Source organism: Abramis brama (genome assembly GCF_963993115.1).
Source record: "Abramis brama genome assembly, chromosome: 2".
NCBI classification, from domain to species: domain Eukaryota; kingdom Metazoa; phylum Chordata; class Actinopteri; order Cypriniformes; family Leuciscidae; genus Abramis; species Abramis brama.
In genome coordinates, this window is record NC_139964.1 from 15445018 (window position 1) to 15467617 (window position 22600).

At 38.0% G+C, this 22600-nt stretch overlaps 1 protein-coding gene and 1 long non-coding RNA gene across 2 annotated transcripts; one reads left to right on the forward strand and one right to left on the reverse strand.

The window, feature by feature from the left end:
- Window positions 1–3140: 3140 nt before the first annotated feature.
- On the reverse strand, window positions 3141–22166 carry LOC311077946 (cell adhesion molecule CEACAM6-like; the record flags this gene model as incomplete). Its single annotated transcript, XM_084106592.1, has 8 exons — window positions 3141–3732; window positions 3879–3945; window positions 4020–4097; window positions 4330–4369; window positions 4557–4650; window positions 5563–5817; window positions 21555–21803; window positions 21902–22166. 7 exons carry the CDS (start codon window positions 22164–22166, stop codon window positions 3913–3915), a joined length of 1014 nt encoding a protein of 337 aa, XP_083962718.1. The 3' UTR covers window positions 3141–3732; window positions 3879–3912.
- Window positions 9172–10498, forward strand: LOC311077778. Its single transcript, XR_014604987.1, has 3 exons — window positions 9172–9299; window positions 9387–9478; window positions 9553–10498. It is a non-coding gene; the product is annotated as an uncharacterized lncRNA (long non-coding RNA).
- Window positions 22167–22600: the final 434 nt, after the last annotated feature.

A 22600-nucleotide genomic window follows, 5' to 3' on the forward strand; every position in this document is an offset into this window, starting at 1 on the left:
AAAACACTATATCCATCCTGTTACAAACAATAAACAAGATAATTTGCATCTGTGTGTGTGACAAAATAAACTATTAAATAAAGAAAATTAATAAAATATAAAAAAAATGCAAATCATATTACTTATAAATCAGAATTAATGTAATACTGTGAATTATTCTCTGTACTCTATATGTAGTGCATATTAATCTCAAAACATTTTACTTGTCACAATATAATACCACTTTACACGTCATCCATTTTATGTGATAACTGCAGGCCTTCACACTTGAACATGGACAGTTCAGCATGTGACCCATTAACACTCATGTACGATACAAACTCAAATAAACATCCAAACTATCTTAACAGCATAATAACACTGTATTTTCATTATACGAATAGTTCTGATCAAAAGACTTATTTGGACACACAGACATCAAGAATCAGCCTGTGATTCTCAACAATGGTGGGACTCTTCACACAGAGTCAAAGCACTGCATCTTGGGGTAAAAGAAACAAGTGAATCAATAATATGTGACTCTGGATCACAAAACCAGTCACAAGTCGCACGGGTATATTATATATGTGGTCAAAATTATAGATTTTTTTGCCAAAAATCATTAGGATATTAAGTAAATATCAGAAGAGATCAGCGGCCTTCGAAGGATACAGCCTTCACATTGGGACACAGCTAATCACTCAACGGCTAGAGAATACCCACAATGCACTGTGAGAGTCATTTACCAAATGAATTCCTGCATCTGAACAGAAGATGGCGCCGCAAATGAATCATCCATCCATCCATTTTCCAAACCGTTGATCCAATGTCGCTACAGCATAATATAAAACAGGTATAAATTCCTTTTGTATTGATTATTAATTTCATAAATCATTTGTTTTAAAGGTGCTCTAAGCCAGTGGTTCTCAAAGTGGGGTCTAAATAATTTTAGAGCCCTATGAACGGAATCGCGGGATCCAGTCAGACCATCGGGGAAATTCTTGGCAGAGCGCACCTGCTCTCTCTTTCTCTCCCCCCACAAACATGCGCGCATATCCAGAGAGAAGAGTGAATCGCGGATATACAGTAGCCTAGCCTAGTTGTAAAATCAAAGTTAAGAGGCTAGGTTTACATTTTTCCATTCTTTTTTTTTTTTATCCGTCAGTTTATTTAAAATGTTTTAAAGTAATATTGTTTAAAACGTTTAGTAGTTTACCTATGTCAATGGAGTTTAGTAGCTCATTGTAGTTTAGTAGTTTACCTATTGTAATGGAAGCCCGTTTCCGCCACTGAATACAAAAAAAAAAAAAAAAGAAAAGAAAAGAAAAGAAAAGGTAATTGTGACTTTAAAGTCAGACCTGTGAGATTAAAAAGTCCCAATTAGCCTACCTTTTTTATAGTTTTATGGCGGACACAGGCTTTCATTCTCTTTGATAGGCCTACATGAGTAAAAATGTATGAGCTTTTACACAAGAGTGTCATCTCCAGAGCTGCTATGAGTCACTTTGAGAACGTTTCAGCATTTAATTTGATACAAAAACAGGCCTAAATAAATAACAATACAAAAATTTTATTCACTACAACCCGCCAAAATAAAAGTTTGGTTTAACTTTAAGAAATTATTATATAAATAAAGTAATATTGCACCGTAGAATGTAGCCTACTTCTCAAAGTAATGATAAAAAATATATTAAAACTAATTACACAATCACACAACATATTGTGTGATTGTGAAAATCGTTTTAATCATTTTAAATAATTATATCATTTTCATTATAGCCTATAGCTGTCACGTTTCCGTTCATGTTTGGACTGTGTTGTCTTTGTCTTCAATTCACCTGTCTCACCTGTGCCTTGTTAATCACCTGGTTTAGTTATCTCGTTTGTTTTGCCCCAGCTGTGTCTAATTTCCCTGATCTGTTTCCTTGTGTATTTAAGCCCTGTGTGTTCCTTCAGTCTTGGTCGGTCGTTGTAGTGTCAAGGTTTGTGTTGAGTGTAAAATGTGTAAGGGCCAGTCCCTTTTTTATGCCACACATTCAAATGTTTGCAATAATAAAAAGCCCAGTGCATTCACCTCAGCAACTGTCTGAGAACACACAGACAGAGTGTCTTCATCACTTCCTCCACCCTAATAAATAAAAATAGGCCAATGTAAAGCATAACTGTTGTAAAGCAGGTTATGTTTGGTGTTCTGTCTGCTGCATACTGACCTCTGTGTGGGAGACTGTGTATGTGCGGAAAAATATATCGCTCTCGCTCTACCCGCGATTGGTTGTTCAGTGTCGACGTCACTCTTTTATGTGCACGCGCGCGTGGAGTAATCATAGCTTGAGGATCAAAGCCTGAGTTGACAGAGAAAGTTGATGAGCTGCATCATGGTACCAATAAAGCCTGATTGCATCGGTTTGGTTTTGTCAACTAATCCTGTAACCCCGAGTTTGTTCAGCTACCATCATGGTACAGGCCCCTGGTGAAAATTTCATGTCAATAGCACCTTTGGAAATATATTTACTGAGAAAAATGATGACGTGTTCAATACTTATTTCCCCCGCTTTATGTAAGGGATAATGTAGAGCGAGTTCGGTTGTTATAGCGAATACAACCCCGACAGACTGATTAGGACCCCGACGTGAAGCTTGTCTTGAATCAGCCTGAAGGGGTTGTATTCGCTATAGCAACCGCCTCGCTCTACATTATACCGCTTATTACATGGCTACCTACCAAATAAATCAATAATTTGACACAAATTATTGATTTAAAAAGGAGTTTATTGATTTAAAAATGATTGTATTGCTTCCGCTAAAGAAAATAGTCCGTTCCGCGTCCATAGCAACGCTCTGTTTTTCATGGCAACGGTGTATTATACTTCGCAGCGTCTATTATCAAGAAATAACAGACCACATTCTACATTAGAATTCAACCAAGCCATGTAATAAATATATAATATTATATTATTATATATATACTTTTTGTTACAGGTTTAACAATGCCAATGTCAAAACCAGTTATTTCTTAAATTGGTATGTGATTTTAGAAAAAAAAAAAAAAAGACTTGAAGGCATATCACACCAACAAACTCCAGCTAAATGTCAGGGGTGTTTTGGAGCAAACATGAAAAAAGTATTGAAAACAAATAAAAGTGATGCAGAAACCCATGTTTTGTCATTAACAATTTTAATATTGATATTTTGTAATGGAATTAATACCAAATAAGTAGCTTGTGAAAATCAATATATATATATCAATACTGCAGGATCTATGAGCCCTTCAGGTTTCTACAAGTATATATGAGATGATCACAAATACAACTTAAAAACTTAAAAACATTTAAAGCAAGAGTTACAGGAACACAAAAGACAGAATAACAGAAGCTGATTATATTGAGCACTTTGAGAGCAAAAAAAAAAGAAACATTTTCCATTGTGAATGAATTCCATTATCAGAATAAAATGATCAATTATGATTTAAAAGCTGGAAAATATTGTACAATGAGAAAGCGTAGATTGTTTGCCACAACTGAACATCACTTTAGGTGTTTTGACTTAATTTTAACGTATATTTTGACAATAACAATTCACCAGCTTTTAACTTTCATTTAATTCCACTGTTACATCATATTTCTTAAACTATACAGAAATTAATCTTTTGTGACTCATCACTGATGATCCCTGTCAATCATCAGTGGCTCCGCCCACAGAGCTCAGGATTGGTTCATTTGTGCTCCGCCTCTCACTGCAGAATCTTCCTGTTGATCTGAACAAACAATAAGATGAAGAAAGACTGACTGAAGTTCATCAACAACATTATAAAACCTTTCACAAGATACATAAAACAATCACACTATACTGAAGAGAGTTTTATTGATTATATTGAGAAGAGCTGCAGGTTCTGACACTTACTGATGGATTCTCATGTTTAGAAAAGCTCTGAGGATCAAGAGTCTTCAGGAGGTCTGCGATCAACGGTCTGTGTGAAAGAGAGCGAGAGATCGGTCATGTGATCATCAGTGATGGAGTATCTGACTTTGACGTCTCACTTACTGTGAGTGTGTCGTACAGGTCAGAGGTCATGGACTTGAGCTCAAGAGCTGTATATGTGTCTTCATTGGGATCAGAGATCTACAGGAGAGACAGAAGGACACACACATTGTGAGTTCATGTTTTAAATGCTGACTAATGTTTAGAGGATCTTGATGGAAATTAGTTTTACTGGATCTAGAACTGAAGAATTGGGTGTTTGGACACGAGACTCGTGTGTCTTATACTCTTAATATCTGTGTACGGCTCATAGCGGCTGTAGGAAACATCTCTGCATGCAGGAAAACACTGTGAATAATTGAGATCATCTCACCTCCTTCATAGCAGATCTTCTGTTCATCCTTTTAGTAAGACTGTCAGAGAAAGATGAATAAACAACACATTTAACGCCGCAAATAACTGCAATTTCAGGATTCAAACAGAGATGGCGACAAAGAGGCAAAGCTTACACACTACCGCTTTAAATGTAACACTTAACCTAAATGTAATACAGTAATTCTTAATATATACAGAAGTAGATTTTTTAAATGAACTTCTTACCAAATGTACATCACAAAAGCCCCTGATGCTCCACCGAGTAAAACACAGACACCAACACCAACACCGACAGTTACAGACGAGAAACATCTGACTGCTGAAATACAGACAAACACACACCAATGTTTAACAGGACTAGATCAGACAAAATATTCTGACAGATAAGAAAGTAAGCAGGAGTATGTGGTTAAAATACAGAATATGATTCATAAAACTCACACATGACACACAAAGTCACAGTATCAGAGTATTTCTCTCCATGTTCATTGATGGACTTGCACTTGTATTCTCCACTGTCATTAGAGCTGATCTTTGAGATGCTGAAGATTCTTCCAGATCCTACAATCGTTCCTCCTTTAATCCAGCTGAAGTTCAGAGCAGGAGGGTTTGAGTCACTGATGCAGTTCAGAGTCACTGAATCTCCCTCCACTATTACACCAGATGGACTGATGGACACTGAGACGCTCCTGGGAGGATCTAATACAGAAAAAAAAAAGAAAAAAACATTAACAATCAAATTAAATTTGACATCAGACTTATGAATCACCCTCCATTATTTCCCCAGATGGACTGATGCAATCACAGGATTTATTGGAGGATCTGTGTCAAGTAGAAGGTATGAAAAATGAAAATGTGATTCATAAAACTCACACATGATGTTTAAAGTCACAGCATCTGAGTATTTCTCTCCATGTTTATTGATGGACTTGCACTTGTATTCTCCACTGTCATCAGAGTTGATCTTTGAGATGCTGTAGATTCTTCCAGATCCTACAATCGTTCCTCCTTTAATCCAGCTGATTTCTGCAGGAGGGTTTGAGTTACTGATGCAGTTCAGAGTCACTGAATCTCCCTCCATTATTACACCAGATGGACTGATGGACACTGAGACGCTCCTGGGAGGATCTAACACAGAGAAATACTGATATCATTAACAATCATATTAAACTTAACATCACAGATGTTTTGAGGATTTAATGTCACAGTTACTGAACCATCATTAACTCACACATGACGTTTAAAGTCACAGTATCAGAGTATTTCTCTCCATGTTCATTGATGGACTTGCACTTGTATTCTCCACTGTCATCAGAGCTGATATTTGAGATGCTGAAGATTCTTCCAGATCCTACAATCGTTCCTCCTTTAATCCAGCTGATTTCTGCAGGAGGGTTTGAGTCACTGATGCAGTTCAGAGTCACTGAATCTCCCTCCACTATTACACCAGATGGACTGATGGAGATCACAGGTTTCACTGGAGGATCTACAGATGTCAGGTAAAAGTATTTATCAGAGACGGCTGGCGGAAAATGTTCTAGGAAAGGCTGCAGTTGGTTATTATTGGACAATTTCAGCAAACATCCCAGTTTAATTTTTCACTGTTTAAGGCTAAAACACATCCCCCTGTAGGGTGTGAGGGAAGGTTGCAAGGAAAGAAAATGAAGACGTTGGAATCGCGGGAAAGTTTATGAGTGCTTCTCAATATTCAAATTGATGCTTCCTCTTTTCCTCGCTCCTCCGTCCTCCAGCCCACATAGCAACATTGTGTCGGCCCAGATCCGGCCCACATCTGGCACACGTGGAAAGATGATCTGGCCCACATGCAGCGTGGAATTACGGCACTTGGGTGGGCCACTCCTGTTTGCCAGGTCTGGGCCACAAGCAGGCCATAGCAATGCCACATCTCAGCCAAGAGCAAAGAAATAAACCAGAACTGGACCTTATCTGAGCCACAAAATCTGTGTATATTAAATATGAAGTCATCTCAGCCTGTTAACAAAAAGAATCACTGAAAGAAAGAAGAGAACAGAAAAAAGAGACGAGCAGAAACACAAGAACTACAACTGACTTCAGCCACAGCCTCAGATGAAATCAACTGAAGAGAAAAGAAGACATTAAATCTGTGAAGATCTCAGCAGAGGAGGATTAAACAACTCCACAAACAGCATTACCAGCTTCACTTATTACTAACCAGACTGACTTTATTTCTGGCAGACGTCTACAAAAGTTTTTATTGAGAATTAACAGAGGTTTAACTCTGGTTCATTTGAAGTCACCATAACAGTGAATAGTGTTTCCATTAGTTGGGCTCTTAACTCGTATTATATCTTTTGTCTTTTTTGGCTGCTGTGACAGTGTGTTTGTCAAACACATTTGCAGCAGCAAAGAAAGCTAAAGTGAAACGAGATCAGGTGATGATGGTTTTATAATCATCATGAAATAGACTGTTTCACTGAGGTAATTTGAATCTAACAATTGTGTTGTACCAGTAATATATTCTCATCACAAACCCTGTGTTACTGCAGCGTGAGGTCCAGCAATATTATAACAATCAGTTAGAAGATTTTAACGAACATGAAAAATGAATCCACGGTGACACACAGAGATATCAAAAATCAGCACATGAATCTCAACAAGGGTGACAATATATATATATATATTTTAGATAAACAGATTAATTCATAACATCACTGAAAAGCTACTAAATGTCACAAAAAAACAACAGCAAAAAATAAAAGCACATATTTAGAATTAAAATAATAGGACAATTCAGCTGCATAATTTATTCATGTTGCAATGCATGCTGGGAGTTTTGTACTATGCTGGTACCCAGCATGCATTGCAGCAAGGTACTTTAGATTGTCACCATTGTTGAGATTCATACGTTGATTATTGATGTCTGTGTTTGTCATCAAACAGTAATTTTTTGTGCTCATGTTTGTTAAAATCTTCTAACTGATTGTTATAATATTGCTGGACCTCACGCTGCAGTAACACAGGGTTTGTGATGAGAATATATTAATGGTACAACACAATTGTTAGCTTCAAATTACCTCAGTGAAACAGTCTATTTCATGATGATTATAAAACCATCATCACCTGATCTCGTTTCACTTTAGCTTTCTTTGCTGCTGCAAATGTGTTTGACAAACACACTGTCACAGCAGCCAAAAAAAATACAAGATATAATACGAGTTAAGAGCCCAACTAATGGAAACACTATTCACTGTTATGGTGACTTCAAATGAACCAGAGTTAAACCTCTGTTAATTCTCAATAAAAACTTTTGTAGACGTCTGACAGAAATAAAGTCAGTCTGGTTAGTAATAAGTGAAGCTGGTAATGCTGTTTGTGGAGTTGTTTAATCCTCCTCTGCTGAGATCTTCACAGATTTAATGTCTTCTTTTTCTCTTCAGTTGATTTCATCTGAGGCTGTGGCTGAAGTCAGTTGTAGTTCTTGTGCTTCTGCTCGTCTCTTTTTTCTGTTCTCTTCTTTCTTTCAGTGATTCTTTTTGTTAACAGGCTGAGATGACTTCATATTTAATATACACAGATTTTGTGGCTCAGATAAGGTCCAGTTCTGGTTTATTTCTTTGCTCTTGGCTGAGATGTGGCATTGCTATGGCCTGCTTGTGGCCCAGACCTGGCAAACAGGAGTGGCCCACCCAAGTGCCGTAATTCCACGCTGCATGTGGGCCAGATCATCTTTCCACGTGTGCCAGATGTGGGCCGGATCTGGGCCGACACAATGTTGCTATGTGGGAGCCTGTGACCCAGAAACTGATCAAACTCAGCATCTTGAAGGACATCTCAATTCTCTCAATTCCCTTCACATGCACAATCATTTTTATTTATGCTTTACCTTTGCAGTTTATATAAATTATATATCAAACATATATCAACAGGACATCTTGCTTTATCTTTATTATGTATGAATTTCTTAAATAACCAAACTTTAACAACATAAGGGCAGATCCCTTGATCGCTGCTGTTGACGCTTTGAAGTGACGCTCCAGTGATCAAGAATATTCCAATATACAAATATAGCGCTTCTCATTTCTTATTTGTGTATCCTCGTTTCCTTTCCTCGTGTCTCAGTTCCACCCCCTGTAGTGGTGCTCGTTGCTCAGCGGTGAACACAGGGATTGTGGCAAAGGGACGTAACTTCTCCCTTCCCTACTTCAGGGAACAGGGGTTACATTAGTAACCTAGACGTTCCCATTCAGTCATCACTATGAGTTACGTCAGTGACTGATGAATTGGGATCCCTAAGAAATAGGCCACAAACACTGTCTTCCAGCTTTCTCTGGATGGTGGGTTACTACTACCCAGCCAGCAGAGCCATGTGGGGCCCAAATGGGTCTGACCTGGGCTATCTAACTGGGACCCAGCCAGTTTTGCACCCAGTTTCCATGTAGGCCCCACATGGATTTGCCCAGATGAAATGAACACTGCTTAGTGTGCACACTACAGGCTGTTTAATGCAACACTTAATCAGTGTTGGAGGTAATGAGATAATTAAGTGATTGAATAATGATTTTGTATTAGTGAAGAACACCTGCTGTTAACAAGCATAATCACTGAAGGAAAGAGAAACACAAGAACTACTTCCAGCCACAACCTTGGATGAAATCAACTGAAGATAAAATACATTAAATCTCTCAAGATCTGATTAAACAACTCCACAAACAGCATTACCAGCTTCACTTATTACTAACCAGACTGACTTTATTTATGTCAGACATCTACAGAAGTTCGTATTAAGAATTAAGAAGAGGTGTATGTGGCAGGATGGGTTGTTACCCCTCCTAATTTTTTAATTTGAGGTTCGGCCAATGGGCTGGGACCATGGGTGTATAAGACCACGGGCTGCCAGTCGTAGGCGTGCGTCACTTTTCGGGGCCGTGACGTCACCTACGCGCCCTGCTGCTTGTGCTGGAGGATCAAATGTAAACATTTGATGCGGTAAGGAAAACATGTATGATGACATTTGTGTAACGAGATTCCTGTGGGTTTTAATCGAGTGGGTACTAATCTGTATGCTTTATGTAGTCTAAAGTTCATCCGCGCTCTCTGCCGATGAGATCTGGCTCCATGCATCGCTAGGAATTCGGGATATTAATCCCAGTGCAGCATCTGTTATTGTGAGTATGTTTGCTCGAGCCGGAAGCCATAGGGAGAATGAATGGCAGTGTAACACTTTCTGTTTTGCTTATAGGCGCGGGACAAGAGCAATGGTGGCGTTCTGGTTAATTGTTATAAGCTCTGTGCCTCATCACAGAGATGCTGGTCGCTCCGACGCTCCGTGCTTCATCATAGAGTTGCTGTTCACTCCAATGTTCCGTGCTTCATCATAGAGTTGCTGTTCGCTTCGACGCTCCGTCTCACATCATAGTTGCTGTTCTGTTTCCATCGGATTCTGTTTCTATGAGACGCTCTCAACGATTTTTTACCTGTTTTCATGAGACTGAGATGTTCTTAACGGATTTTCATCTCTTTTGTGCTTCCTAAGCTGTGTCTAAGTCATATGTTTTGAGTTGTTTTTGTTTTCTTTATTTTTGTTTACTACTTTGATTTTAATGGTTGGGTATTTTTGAATTTGTATTTTGGTTTCAATTCATTTATTGTGATTATTGAATATTGGTTGTATCTAACCATTTTTTACAGTTGACCTATATTGCCAATTTATTTAATAATTTATTTAAATTGAGTATGTTTCCTTTTGTTATTTTTTATCTTAATTTGTGACGATCCGATTGGAACTGAGAAGTTGGTTCCTTCCCGGAACTGCATTGAGTACTTTGTTATTTTGTTTATGCATATCTCTACTCTCTTAACGTTTTTTTCTTTCTGGTTGTTGCCAGGACCTGGGCACCCGGGGGCAGACGAGTGACCTTTTGGTGGTGGCATCCTTCACTGTTTGTCGTGGTCTTCTCTGACCTTGGTCGCTGTGTGTGTGCTAGTGTGTGTGTGTGTGGGCACTGTGATTTGAGTGATTTCCATTAAGGGTGATATTCTGAGACTGCCCCCGTTGGTAAGCCTGGGTTCCTTTGCCACTAATGATTGAACTTACAATTGAGATGAGTGTGATTGCTGGTCAATGCCTCTTTTAATGATGACTGTTGCTTAAATAAAATACTTTTGTACGATTACTTATGTCTCTGACTCCAACGGTGATTGGGACCTGTGCGTGCCTTAGCTTAGAGATTATATTAAATTCTTGGGGTGAAATTCCCCAGGTGGCGTAGTCGGAAATTACATCAATTTGAGTCAAACCACGCCCACTTTGCCACATGTAGATGTTGATTACTTATTTGAAAGTAATAGTTTGATTTGATGTTACCATTGTGGCGATCAGTGTGTGCTTTAGTCGGGCTCTTGACTTTTCAACATTTGTTTTTCTCAGGCAGCTGTGTCTGTTTGTTATGATGAGAACAGCAAGAGAAAGTATAATCAGATGCTGTAAGCTGATTGATGATAAGAATATAATCATCATATATTGGCTTAACTCATTGATATTATGTGGGAGGTTTATATGGGTAGTATGTTATTAATTCTGTTTTATTGTTGTGATTCTACAGCAAGGAAATAATAGAATTTAATCAGAACATCAAACGATTTTTAACACACCATTTACATATTATGGGCTCCTGTGAGTTTTACTCGCACACAGGCATCAAGAATCAGCATATGAATCTCAACAATGGTGACATGCTTCAATGGTGCAATGCATTCTGGGAGCCATGGATAAGTTTCGTATGATGCACTCAGAATGCATTGCACTATGAAGCATGTCAACTTGCCACTGCTAACGCGTGCAGTGTGAAACCGGCGAGTGCAGTTCCTAAAAGCACATTACTGGCTTTGCAAACACTGTGACACTTTTATTTTTTATTTGTTTACATGCCTGCTGGGTATTTTAAGTTGAGGTGCTATTTGTTTATATATTAGACTTTTTTATATTTACTGTTGCACTAAAGTCCAAAAGTGAAGAATTTATTGAGTTGTTGAATGTTAAAATAAGGTGAATTAAATCAAAAATAAGGAACATCCTGGATCTGTTTTTTGCTCTTCTTTATTCTTTTTTTATGTATTATAGAAGTATCGGATCGGGACTCGGTATCGGTAGATACTCAAAATCAAATGACTCGGACTTGGACTCGAGGGCAAAAAAACCTGATCGGGACATCCCTAGTTACTACAGAGGTTTTTGTCATAATTTTGCAAATGTAGTTGCTCCTCTGACTGATTTATTAAGCCCTAAGAGACCCTTTCAATAGTCAGAGCTAGAGATGTTCCGATACCCTTTTTTCCTTCCCGATACCGATTCCAATACCTGGACTCAGGGTATCGGCCGATACCGAGTACTAATCCGATACCTGGGTGTGTATCTATACAGCTGCAATTCATACTACCCCTGTATGAATTGATAGAATTATTTTATAAAAGGTATTTTAGTTTTACAATATAACTGTAAAAAAAAGTGCAACAAATAAATCTAGGAATCTAAAAAATGATATATGAATAATAGGGGTGTAACAGTCCACAAAATTCACGGTTCGGTTCGATACCATACACTGGTGTCACGGTTCGGTACGTTTTCAATACAGCAAAAAGAAAGAAATGCCAGAGAAATTTCCTTGATTTACATTTTTTTTTTTTTATTAAAACTAACATCATAAAGTATGATAATTTTTTACTTTGAGCAATGATGGAGCTATAATTGACATATAAAACAAAAACAGCTCCTTATAAAAAAAATGAAATGTAATATTGTAGTAGGCTAGTTATAAACAAAGGTTTATTTTATTTCAGATTAACATTTGAGGGCAGCAATTTTATTCATAATGTCAAAATAAAACCAATGTCAAAATAAAACCAACGTAACGTTACTTGAAAGCACAATGTTCCTGGTTTCCACGTCAGCGCTGTTTAATCCGTTAATAGCGGAGAAATGTGAATGTTTCTCACTAGATCTCGCAGCGATGTTATTAAGTTACTTCAGTGGCGAATTCAAAATGCTTTCTTTACTGGATCTCTTAGCGCTGTGTAACAACAGTGTAGCTTGATCAAGATCGGCTCACGCTGCATTGTTCCAAACTGTTTAATGGTCCGTGAAGCACAAAATAACGAGTAGCGCAGTTTTGTTCCGTTTTCATTACGTTTGCCATTTGATGTTGGGCGCCAGCGTCTCTTACATTATTATGCGCTTGCCGCGCGCCTGCATTTGATAATTTGCGTTTTCATTTCTTCTTCGCTGCTCTAAACAGTGGTTGCTTGTGGCAACAGCACAACTTCCTGTGTTGCCACAAGCAACCACTGTTTAGAGCAGTGAAGAAGAATTGGTCTCTGATTTGCAGCGTAAAGCAAAGCTAGCGTGCATAACTAGGTATTGTTTAAAGGGATACTTCACTTTAAAATGAAAATTCTGTCATCATTTACTCACCCTCAAGTTGTTTCAAACCTGTATGAATTTCTTTCTTCTGCTGAACACAAAAGAAGATATTTTGAAGATTGTCAGTAACCAAACAGTTAACTGGAACCATTGACTAGTACTTTTTTTTCCTACTATGGAAGTCAATGGTTCCAGTTAACTGTTTGGTTACTGACATTCTTCAAAATATCTATCTTTCTGTGCAGCAGAAGAAAGAAATTCATACAGGTTTGAAACAACTTGAGGGTGAGTAAATGATGACAGAATTTTCATTTTAAAGTGAAGTATCCCTTTAATAAAATGGTATCAGATCGGTACATGGGTAGATGTACTCGCCGATACCGATGCTAGAATTTTTATTGGTATCGGCGGCATTTCCGATACTAGTATCGGAATCTGAACAACCATAGTCAGAGCAATGTCAGTGTTACTTTGAGAATGCCAAATCTTTATTGGCCAATGCTCCTGTGTTGGCTACTCCTAATTTTGAGAAGCATTTTCTACTTGCAGTTGATGCTAGCGCTTATGGTGCTGGCGCTGTTCTTTTACAAGAGGATTCTAATGGAATTGAACATCCAGTCGGTTATTTTTCCAAAAAATTCAATCGTCACCAGCAAGTGTATTCTACGGTGGAAAAAGAGGCATTAGCCCTTATTTTAGCTGTTCAAAATTTCGAGGTCTATCTGAGCTCAGTCTGTGGTCCTATTACGGTATACACTGACCATAATCTGTTGACTTTCTTAGATCGAATGCGCGGTAAGAATCAGAGAATTATGAGATGGAGCCTTATTCTACAACCTTTCCACTTACAGATTAAAACACATACGTGGCAAGGATAACATAATTGCTGATGCTCTCTCAAGGATGTAAGCTGTCCCAGTAGTGTCTGGTATCTTTTCTTCTCTCTCTCTCTTCTTTCTCCTTTTTCTCTCTCTGATGTCCTAGGGCCCAGGATTCCGGGAGCGAAATGGAGCGGGATTTATGGAGATGAGTATTAAAGTTATTGTACAGTCACATTTAAATGGTTGTTTTGCATTTGTACCATTTTTTTTCTCTCTCTCTTTTGTCTTTTTTTTTTTTGAGAACCTCTTTTTGAGTGGGAGGTGTGACGACCCTGAGTCTCCTGATTCTATTGGTGCAGGTCGTGGGAGTTCCTGATTGGCTTTCCTCATGCTAATTGCTAATTAGTTAGAGTATATAAGAGTGTTGTGCCTTATTTGGGGCAGGCACTCTGTAGGGAAGCTCTCCTCATGAGTGACTCTTTCTTATGTTTTCTTACACATGTAGCCTCAAGATTTTGTCATAGTTGTTTGTCTTTTTTTTTTTGCCCTTATCCCTAGACTTCTGTTTATTATTATTATTACTTTTCGTTTCTGCTTGATCCCTCTTTTGTGTTTTGGCTTGAAACGAGCTGATCGTAACAGTTACGTCAGTGATTGATGAATTGGGATCCCTAAGAAATACGCCACAAACACTGTCTTCCAGCGCCTCGTGTAAACCGCCTGATCCCCCCCACCCTTGGAGAAGGACAGGGCTTTACACAGAGAAGTCAATCACTGCTGTTCCTACTTGTTCCCACATAGTGAGGAAGGATATTGGATAACACTGGGAAAGCGTGCCTACTCGTTGTTGTGCGTTCAAGTCATCTCGTAAAGATTGTATTTTCGTATCCCGAACGATTGGAAAGCTCGGGATTTTCTTTAAGGCCCGATCTTTGCAAGTTCATATCACAATAATAGTGACCAAAATTATCGTGATTATCAATATTATCACGGTTTTGTTAAAACGAGATGAAAGTGTTCAAAAATAACTGATGCTCACACTGAAAACATTTCAACAAGTTTTATATTTGAAAAACAAACTTTTCCACTAGACGAATCCACACTCCTCTGGTGACCATATAAGGACTCTCACTGCATGAAAAGTGGGATTTTCGTCAGTAAGCGGCACTGTAGATTGTCGTGGAAGTTCAGGTTTACGACTGCACACGGCAATTTGCAGGCAACACCGAAAACTGACGTGAATTGTCGGAAATTGACGTGGACCTTGCTTGGCAGTTGTCCCCCCATGACCCCCCTCCCCCTAATTCTAGGGGAGGCTTTAACATGTAAATGAAAATGCTGTGTGTTAATGACTGTATATTGTCTGTTTTGAAATGTAAATGATATAGTCCTTAAATTTATTTATTATTTATTTTTTGTATGGTAGGCTATCTAATTATTTTATTATTATTTTTTATTGGGTTTCATTTGTGTTATGGTAACAGAGGTCTTTTATTTTGACGTTCGCCCGCGTGAGCGGATATAATGCGCATATGGTCCAAACATTTCAGTATGGAACGAGACCCAAACGTACATGGTTGTGGTATTAAAGGATTACGGTTTGCAAGGAGTTTAAAAGGATTTAGCTCCTGGTTTAAATGGAGAACAAGGTACGGTTATAGACTTCCTGCTATCTTTGTTTTGTTTTGATTTATTTTCTTTGTATTAAAATTAATTGTTGGTTGTTTTGTATAATGTTTAGGTATGTTTAAGTCATTAATCTTTACTTATGTGGTTTTGATGTATGTCTATTTCAAGGTTTATTCATTTTGGTATTTTGTTTTCTTTTGTACAAGCTTTTACGTTGATTCTCAACGAGTCATGGTGTCCAACGGTGATCGAATCTGTGATGACGGACATTCAAATAAAGTGTGTGGGAATCATCAGTAAACGAGTTCAACCTTTCTTAAACCAGGCAGCTACACTGTGAGCTATACAAATGCAAATCAGGGCAGGGGGAGTTTTACCCCAGGTAACATTTTTGTAAAAGGTATTTACTTCATTCTAAGAAAATCTCTGGTATAAATAGATCAGGCTCATAGCCTAATTATAGACTCTTAAATTTTAGCTTAAATTGGTATATTTAATGAAAGTAGCTAGATTAGTTACTATGTGTCATTAGCAATAGCCAATGTTATGTAAAAAAGACACAAAACCATTTATTTCAACAATTAATTTCAATCAGGCTTTGCCACAAAGGTAAAATGTGCATTCCATGCAAACAGCATCACAATCTCCTAGAGCTCAACCACTGTGCATAATACAACTGTTCACGAACAGAAGATTGTATTTGACTCATGCTCCATACACATACGCAATGACAAGAATTATGCCTACTGTACATATAGAGTTACAACTACGATTAGAGTTGTTTGCATAAAATGTACCGTGAACATTCACATGTTTGCCCTGTGATAGGCAACAATTTATCTCTATAAATACTATTTTCTCAATTCTGTGCATATATTTTTACTTACTTAGATCAATTGACATGATGCTGATAATGACGACATTGTGTGTAAGTAACTTTTTTACTATTCTGGCCTAGTAGTAGTGTAAATATACCTCGTTTCTATTTTGCATTAAAAATGTTTGTGGCCCCTTTAAGAAATCCCTCTCTTCTCGCGATACTATTCACTTGTGCTGGACGCGTGCGCGCGACCAGAGAAGCCATTTTTTCACTGTTCAGGAGAGCTCCATGTGGTGCATCGATCGGATTCTGTGTTATACGTTCTTCTTTCTTGGTAAATATTACTCCAATATCTTTAATATGCACAAATAAGTTGTGAAGCGAAGTTAAAAGAACATTTGATGTGTACTTTTTTTTATATATAGATTTAGAGATTTATTATGTGTGACGAGTGAACCTCGTGGTGATCGGTAAAGGATTGGGTATATGTACGTTTCATGGTTTATGGGGTAAATTACTGATGGCATGTTTATTTGATAAATCTGTTAATGAGTTTAATCTATATGCTGTGATTATACAATATAACTTTATGGTTTAATGCATATTTCTGGTTCTGCATGATTAAACGTGGGTTGTGGCTTTGTTGAAGTGCTTTTATTTCTCTTCTAACTTAGGCCTAAGTTACCTCAGCCACTGCCGTATTCCAGTTTGTGTTATCGTATTTAACATATTTTGGTTTGGAGAAATCGATTTAAATCTGACCTGTTGCAGTGCATTACACTGTATTTCAGTTGATCCACTGGTTAAACTTTTTGTGACATTTGATTATATGTCATCTTCAAATTTACTGTAAACTGTTTCTACAATTTCTTGGTTTTTTTGTTTGTTTGTTTTTTAACTAGTGAAATCTATTTTTTTCTTGTGAAATCTCTTCAAACAAGGCAAACTTTTTTCTTAATCAGACTTTTATCTGTTTCCATTGACCGCTGTCACTTATTTTAAACAGCAGTCAGAATAAAACCCCAATTTCAAAAAGCATAGTTTGCTTCCGGTGTGAATCTTTTCTCCTTTATTGTTTAATTTTACTGTGACTTATGTTGTTCTTATTAATATCACTCTCATTTAATTGTTTTCCATGTGCCTTGTAAGACATATTACGCGACAGTGCGCAGGAGCTTCGGGTACAAAGCGAGAAGAAAGAGGGAAAGATTTATTAGATTAGATTAGATTTGTTTTTGGTCAATGTGACTATTTTTCATGTGCATTAATAGATGTGTGTTGTCCATACGCAGTGCATTGCGCAGTACTGATTGTCTTGGTTTTTACAGCTGCTAGAAGCGAGACAGAGTGTGCTAGCTGAGGATGAGGTGGGCCTTTGGAAGTGCGCTACCATAGACCTGATGTCTGATGAGGACGACGGCATCGTCGGCGGGGTGTCTGGATGGATTGTGCGACCTCCGTCCTTTCGCAGCCAGGAGCTCACCGAGCTCTGTGCCACGCTGCAGTCGAGATTAGAGGCGACTCCAAAGTACAGGGCAACGCACCACAGACGTCTGCAAAATGGACCGAATTCAGACAGAATTCGAGAGGTATTGTAACACCGTTACTGTTCGAGAGGAAATTTGTACTCCGGATCTCGAGCTACTCTCTATCTCTCTTCGCCCCTTTTATCTTCCAAGGGAGTTTCCCCAGCTTTTCTTAACCCTGGTGTATATACACCCGCGCGCAAACGCCTCCATAGCCGCTCACTTAATCTCAGAAGTGACTAACAGACTCGATGCGATATCACCCGATGCTCCTAAATTTATTATGGGAGAGTTTAACCATTGTCAGATTCACAAGACACTAAAAACTTACGAGCAGTATATCACCTGCGCAACAACTAAGAACAACACTACTCTTGACCTGTGCCTAGGCTCAGTACCTGGCGCTTTTAAATCTATGCCCAAGTCTGCTTTTGGCGCATCGTACCATAATAGTGTCCTCCTGATACCTACTTATAGTCCCATCTGCAAGCGACAGGAGAAGACTGTAAAAACAGTGAAATGCTGGACAGAAAATAGCATTGCCAGCTTACAGGCATGTTTTGAATGTACAGACTGGGACGTGTTTTACAGCTCCTGCAATGATCTAAATGAACTAACACAAACTGTGACATCTTATATATCTTTCTGTGTAGACAGTAATATCCCATGTAAAAATATAACAATATTCCCTAACAATAAACCATGGGTTACTAAAGAATTAAAGAGCATTCTAAATAAAAAGAAACATATTTTTTATACAGGGAGTAGCCAGGAAAAGAAAGAAATTAATAGAGAAGTAAGGAATGGGATAAGGAAAGCAAAAAGGGCGTATAAGGATAAGATAGAGCACAAGTATAGTAGTGGAGACCTTCGGGCAGCTTGGAGGGGAATTAAAGAAATGTCCTCAGTCACCCAGGGAAATGGAGACAGTAGGAAACCTATAACAATTATGGGGACAAGTGATGCTAATCTCCCGAACGCTTTTAATACTTTTTATTCTCGTTTCGAAAAAAAATGACCCTTCTAGAAACGTTACTTGTATAGGAGAAACAATATTGTCTCAAAATGAGATCACTATCAGTCAAGAATGCGTTAGGGACCATCTGAAGAGAGTAAATATAAGGAAGGCACCTGGCCCTGATTTGCTTTGCGGGCGGACACTGCGCTATTGTGCTGATCAACTGAGCAGCGTATTCCAGCACATCTTTCAGATGTCACTGAAGTGTAGTGTGGTTCCCACTCTTTGGAAATCATCCATAGTGATTCCAGTTCCTAAAAAGATTAGCAAACCAGGGACACTAAACGATTTTAGGCCTGTTGCCTTAACTTCGTTAATTATGAAGGTATTTGAAAAAATTATTAAACATTTAGTGCAAACATCTATAGAGGAGAGATTAGATCCCCTGCAATTCGCTTATCAAACAGGGAGGGGAGTGGAAGACGCAAAGCTGTTTATCTTGAACAGCATATACAAGCACTTAGATAAACCAAAATCACATGCAAGGCTTCTGTTTGCAGATTTTTCATCAGCTTTTAATTCAGTACAACCATATATTTTAATTAACAAGTTGTTAAGTGATTTCAACCTGCCTCATCAACTTGTTTTATGGATTTTAGATTTTTTAACCGCCAGAGAACAGAGGGTAGCAGTAAATGGCAATCTATCAGATCCCTTACTGCTCTCTACAGGACTACCTCAAGGGTGTGTCCTTTCACCCCTTTTTTTTATTATGTACACAAATGATTGTAGAAGTACCCAGGAGAACAGCTACCTGGTTAAATTTTCCGACGACACTGTGTTGCTGTCACTATTACAAAGTCCAGTATCGGATCATGGAAATGCTTTAAATGAATTCATCTCATGGTGTGATAACCATTGTTTAGAACTAAATGTATCTAAAACCAAAGAAATAATTATTGACTTCAGGAGAAATCGAGATACTGTTTTTGAGAGCACTATACATAATGCAAAGGTTGAAATTGTCTCCTCATATAAATACTTGGGCACTGTCTTTGATGAACATCTTAGATTTGATCTTAACAGCGCTATCATTGCAAAGAAAGGGCAACAGAGAATTCACCTTCTTCGTAAATTAAATACTTTCTCCGTCTCGCCGGTCATTCTGTGCAGATTTTATCAGTCTTTTATTGAGAGTCTTTTAAATTTTTCTTTTATCTGCTGGTTTCATAATTTGAGCACCAAAGACAGGAATAGCCTGTATAACATTGTAAAGATTTGCTCTAAAATTATCGGCGTAAAACAGAGAGACTTAAATGTCTTTTGTAACCAGCAAATACTGCGGAAGGCAAAGAGCATCCTGGCTGCTCCAGGTCATGCTTTGGCAGGTGAATTCTCTCTGCTGCCTTCTGGGCGTCGTTACGCGCTCCCGGTATGTAAGACGAATCGCCATTCTAAATCTTTCATTCCTTATGCGATTAAACTTTTAAATTCCGCATAGAGCTCCTGGAGAAGGGAAAAATTGCACATGCTGATGAATACTGTGTACTGCTGTACGTTATGTGTGTGTGTGTGTGTGTGTGATGGACTGATGGACTTTGTTACTTGTGTGAATAATGCGTGTGATTTGTATTATTTATTGTTATTTACATGCTGCTCTTAATCAATTGCCCCTTGTGGGATCAATAAAGTTAATTGAATTGAATTGAATTGAATTGAATGCCGCTAGTTACCTGCAGCTCTGAAGCAGAAAACACACACTTCACGGTGCTGTAGGATTTTGTGCTTCTCATGAGCTTCCCATTTGTTGTGTGGGCAAATCTCCTATGCTTTGTACATATATGATATTAGTTGTGTGTTTGTGCTAATAAAGCTCTTTCTTTGAATAAACAGCACGTCCCTGGCAAATTTTCCTTTCCTCAATAAATTCATTCATGTCCTTGATGATGGTAATAGTGTAGTCCATAGGATAACAATGACATGAATATACAACATGACATCATACATGCATATATATATATATATATATATATATATATATAATTATTATAATTTTGGGGTGGGGTTTAAATTTATAATGACCCAGGGTCACCAATAGTAACAGATCTGCCAACCAATCACGAGTGATTTTTGTTTAAATGTGGTTTCAACCAATACTGAGTGAGGAAATTCAAGCCATTCTCTGGCAAGGCGCGGGCGCTGCTATTCATAGGCAAATTTGAGCCATTAGCACCTCCGCGAGCTCTCCACATACGTCATGGTTCGTTTCCGTCAATATGTGGCACAGACGAACGTGTTCACAGGCTGTAAATTGTCGTTAACTGCCGAAAATTATGGAGATTTCCAGCCGTTTACAAGGACGAAAATCCCACTTTTCATGCAGTGCTCCGATTTCCATATATGGATCTTGTTTGGGAAGTAATGTTAATATTTGATTTTAATTCAATCTCTAAAACATATAAAAAGATACATAAAGAATCAGAGCATGTGTTATAATTCGACACCACATCTTTTGAAAATCAGTCGCCAAATATGAAAACTACAGTCTGAACACTTTCAAATGCTATATAGTTTGTCAAGATTACTTCAGTTAGACTAAGATATTATTGTTATAAATGTATAATGGCAAGTGTCCCACGAGTGTTGGGGAGGGGCAGTCTTAGTGGTTAAAAACTTTTTTACATTTACATTTACATTTATGCATTTGGCAGACGCTTTTATCCAAAGCGACTTACATTGCATTCAAGGTACACATTTTTTACATTTTTTTTTGTCAGTTCTTGCTTCCCCTGGGAATCGAACCCATGACCTTGGCGTTGTTAGCACCAACGCTCTACTGTTTGAGCTACAGGAAGGCATAAAACCTTCCTGTAATGTTTTTATAAACCATAAATGCAGATATTTAGTGTTTGTAATGTTTGAAAGGTATTATTAAAAGTTCATTATTTGTACCTGATTTTTTTTTTTTTCATAGTGTGATTTTTGGGGAATTTACAATTACGGTCAGTTTGACCTGGACAAGAAATCTAAAGTGCATGAGGGTTAAAGAGAGAAAGTCAATCTGTACTCACACATGACATTGAGCTGAACAGCAGGAGAGATGTGAGTGTGTCCGTCTACAGCACAGCTATATCTGCCTGAATCCTCTCTTCTGACTGACTGCAGCAGGAGTTCATTGTTTCTGTCTCTTCTCTCAGTTAATGGCTGTGAGTTTCTGTACCAGATGAATGTTGCTCTGTCAGTCAGAGCGCAGCTGCTTTTACATCTCAGAGTGACTGAATCTCCCTCTGTCACTCTCTCAGGAGACTCCACCTGAAGATCTGAACACAACACACACATTATATCTAGTGCTGCTGTCATACACTGATTATTATTCAACGTAATGCACAGAAGAAGAGATAAACCTCATCAAAGTCACCTGTGACAGTAAGATTCACTCCTGGATAACCAATATATTTGTCTTTATCAGTGATGAATCTGAAATAGTACTCGTGTGAATCTTTCAGTGTCACATGACTCAGTCTGATGTTGCAGTTCTTCCGTTTATCTCCCAGATACTGAAGCCTCTGACTGTATTCAGTGTCATTAGACAGATTTGGAGACTCATCACCCTTTTCATGTGTTTTGGTCCAGAACACTTTCATGATCTGATGTCCAGTAGGGTATTTATAAGTGCATCTCATTATCACTGTTGAGTCCTTTAGTGCACAGATGTGTAAAGGACTGTAACTCACACTCATATCCTCACTAGAAACCCCTGAAACACAGAATTCATCAAACTGTAAATGTTGTTTTATCTGTTATATTGGGCCATGAAAACATGACAATACTTTATTACTATTTGAAAACAGCGACTCATTACAGTAAATATAAGATAAATGTGAATAAATAATCTCAGTGTGAATTACTTTAAGACAGAGGAGTGAAGAGAGAACCAAGAAATCAGCCAAAAACAACAAGCTGCACAATTACAGTTTTTCTGAATTGCTAAAACACATTTCTTGAAACCATCACTCACTTTCTCAAAACCTTAAACACAAAAGCAAATGTTCAAAACTCATTCAGAGAATCTCTGACTCTTCTGGCAAAATCAAACAATGCTTTCAGATCTTACACA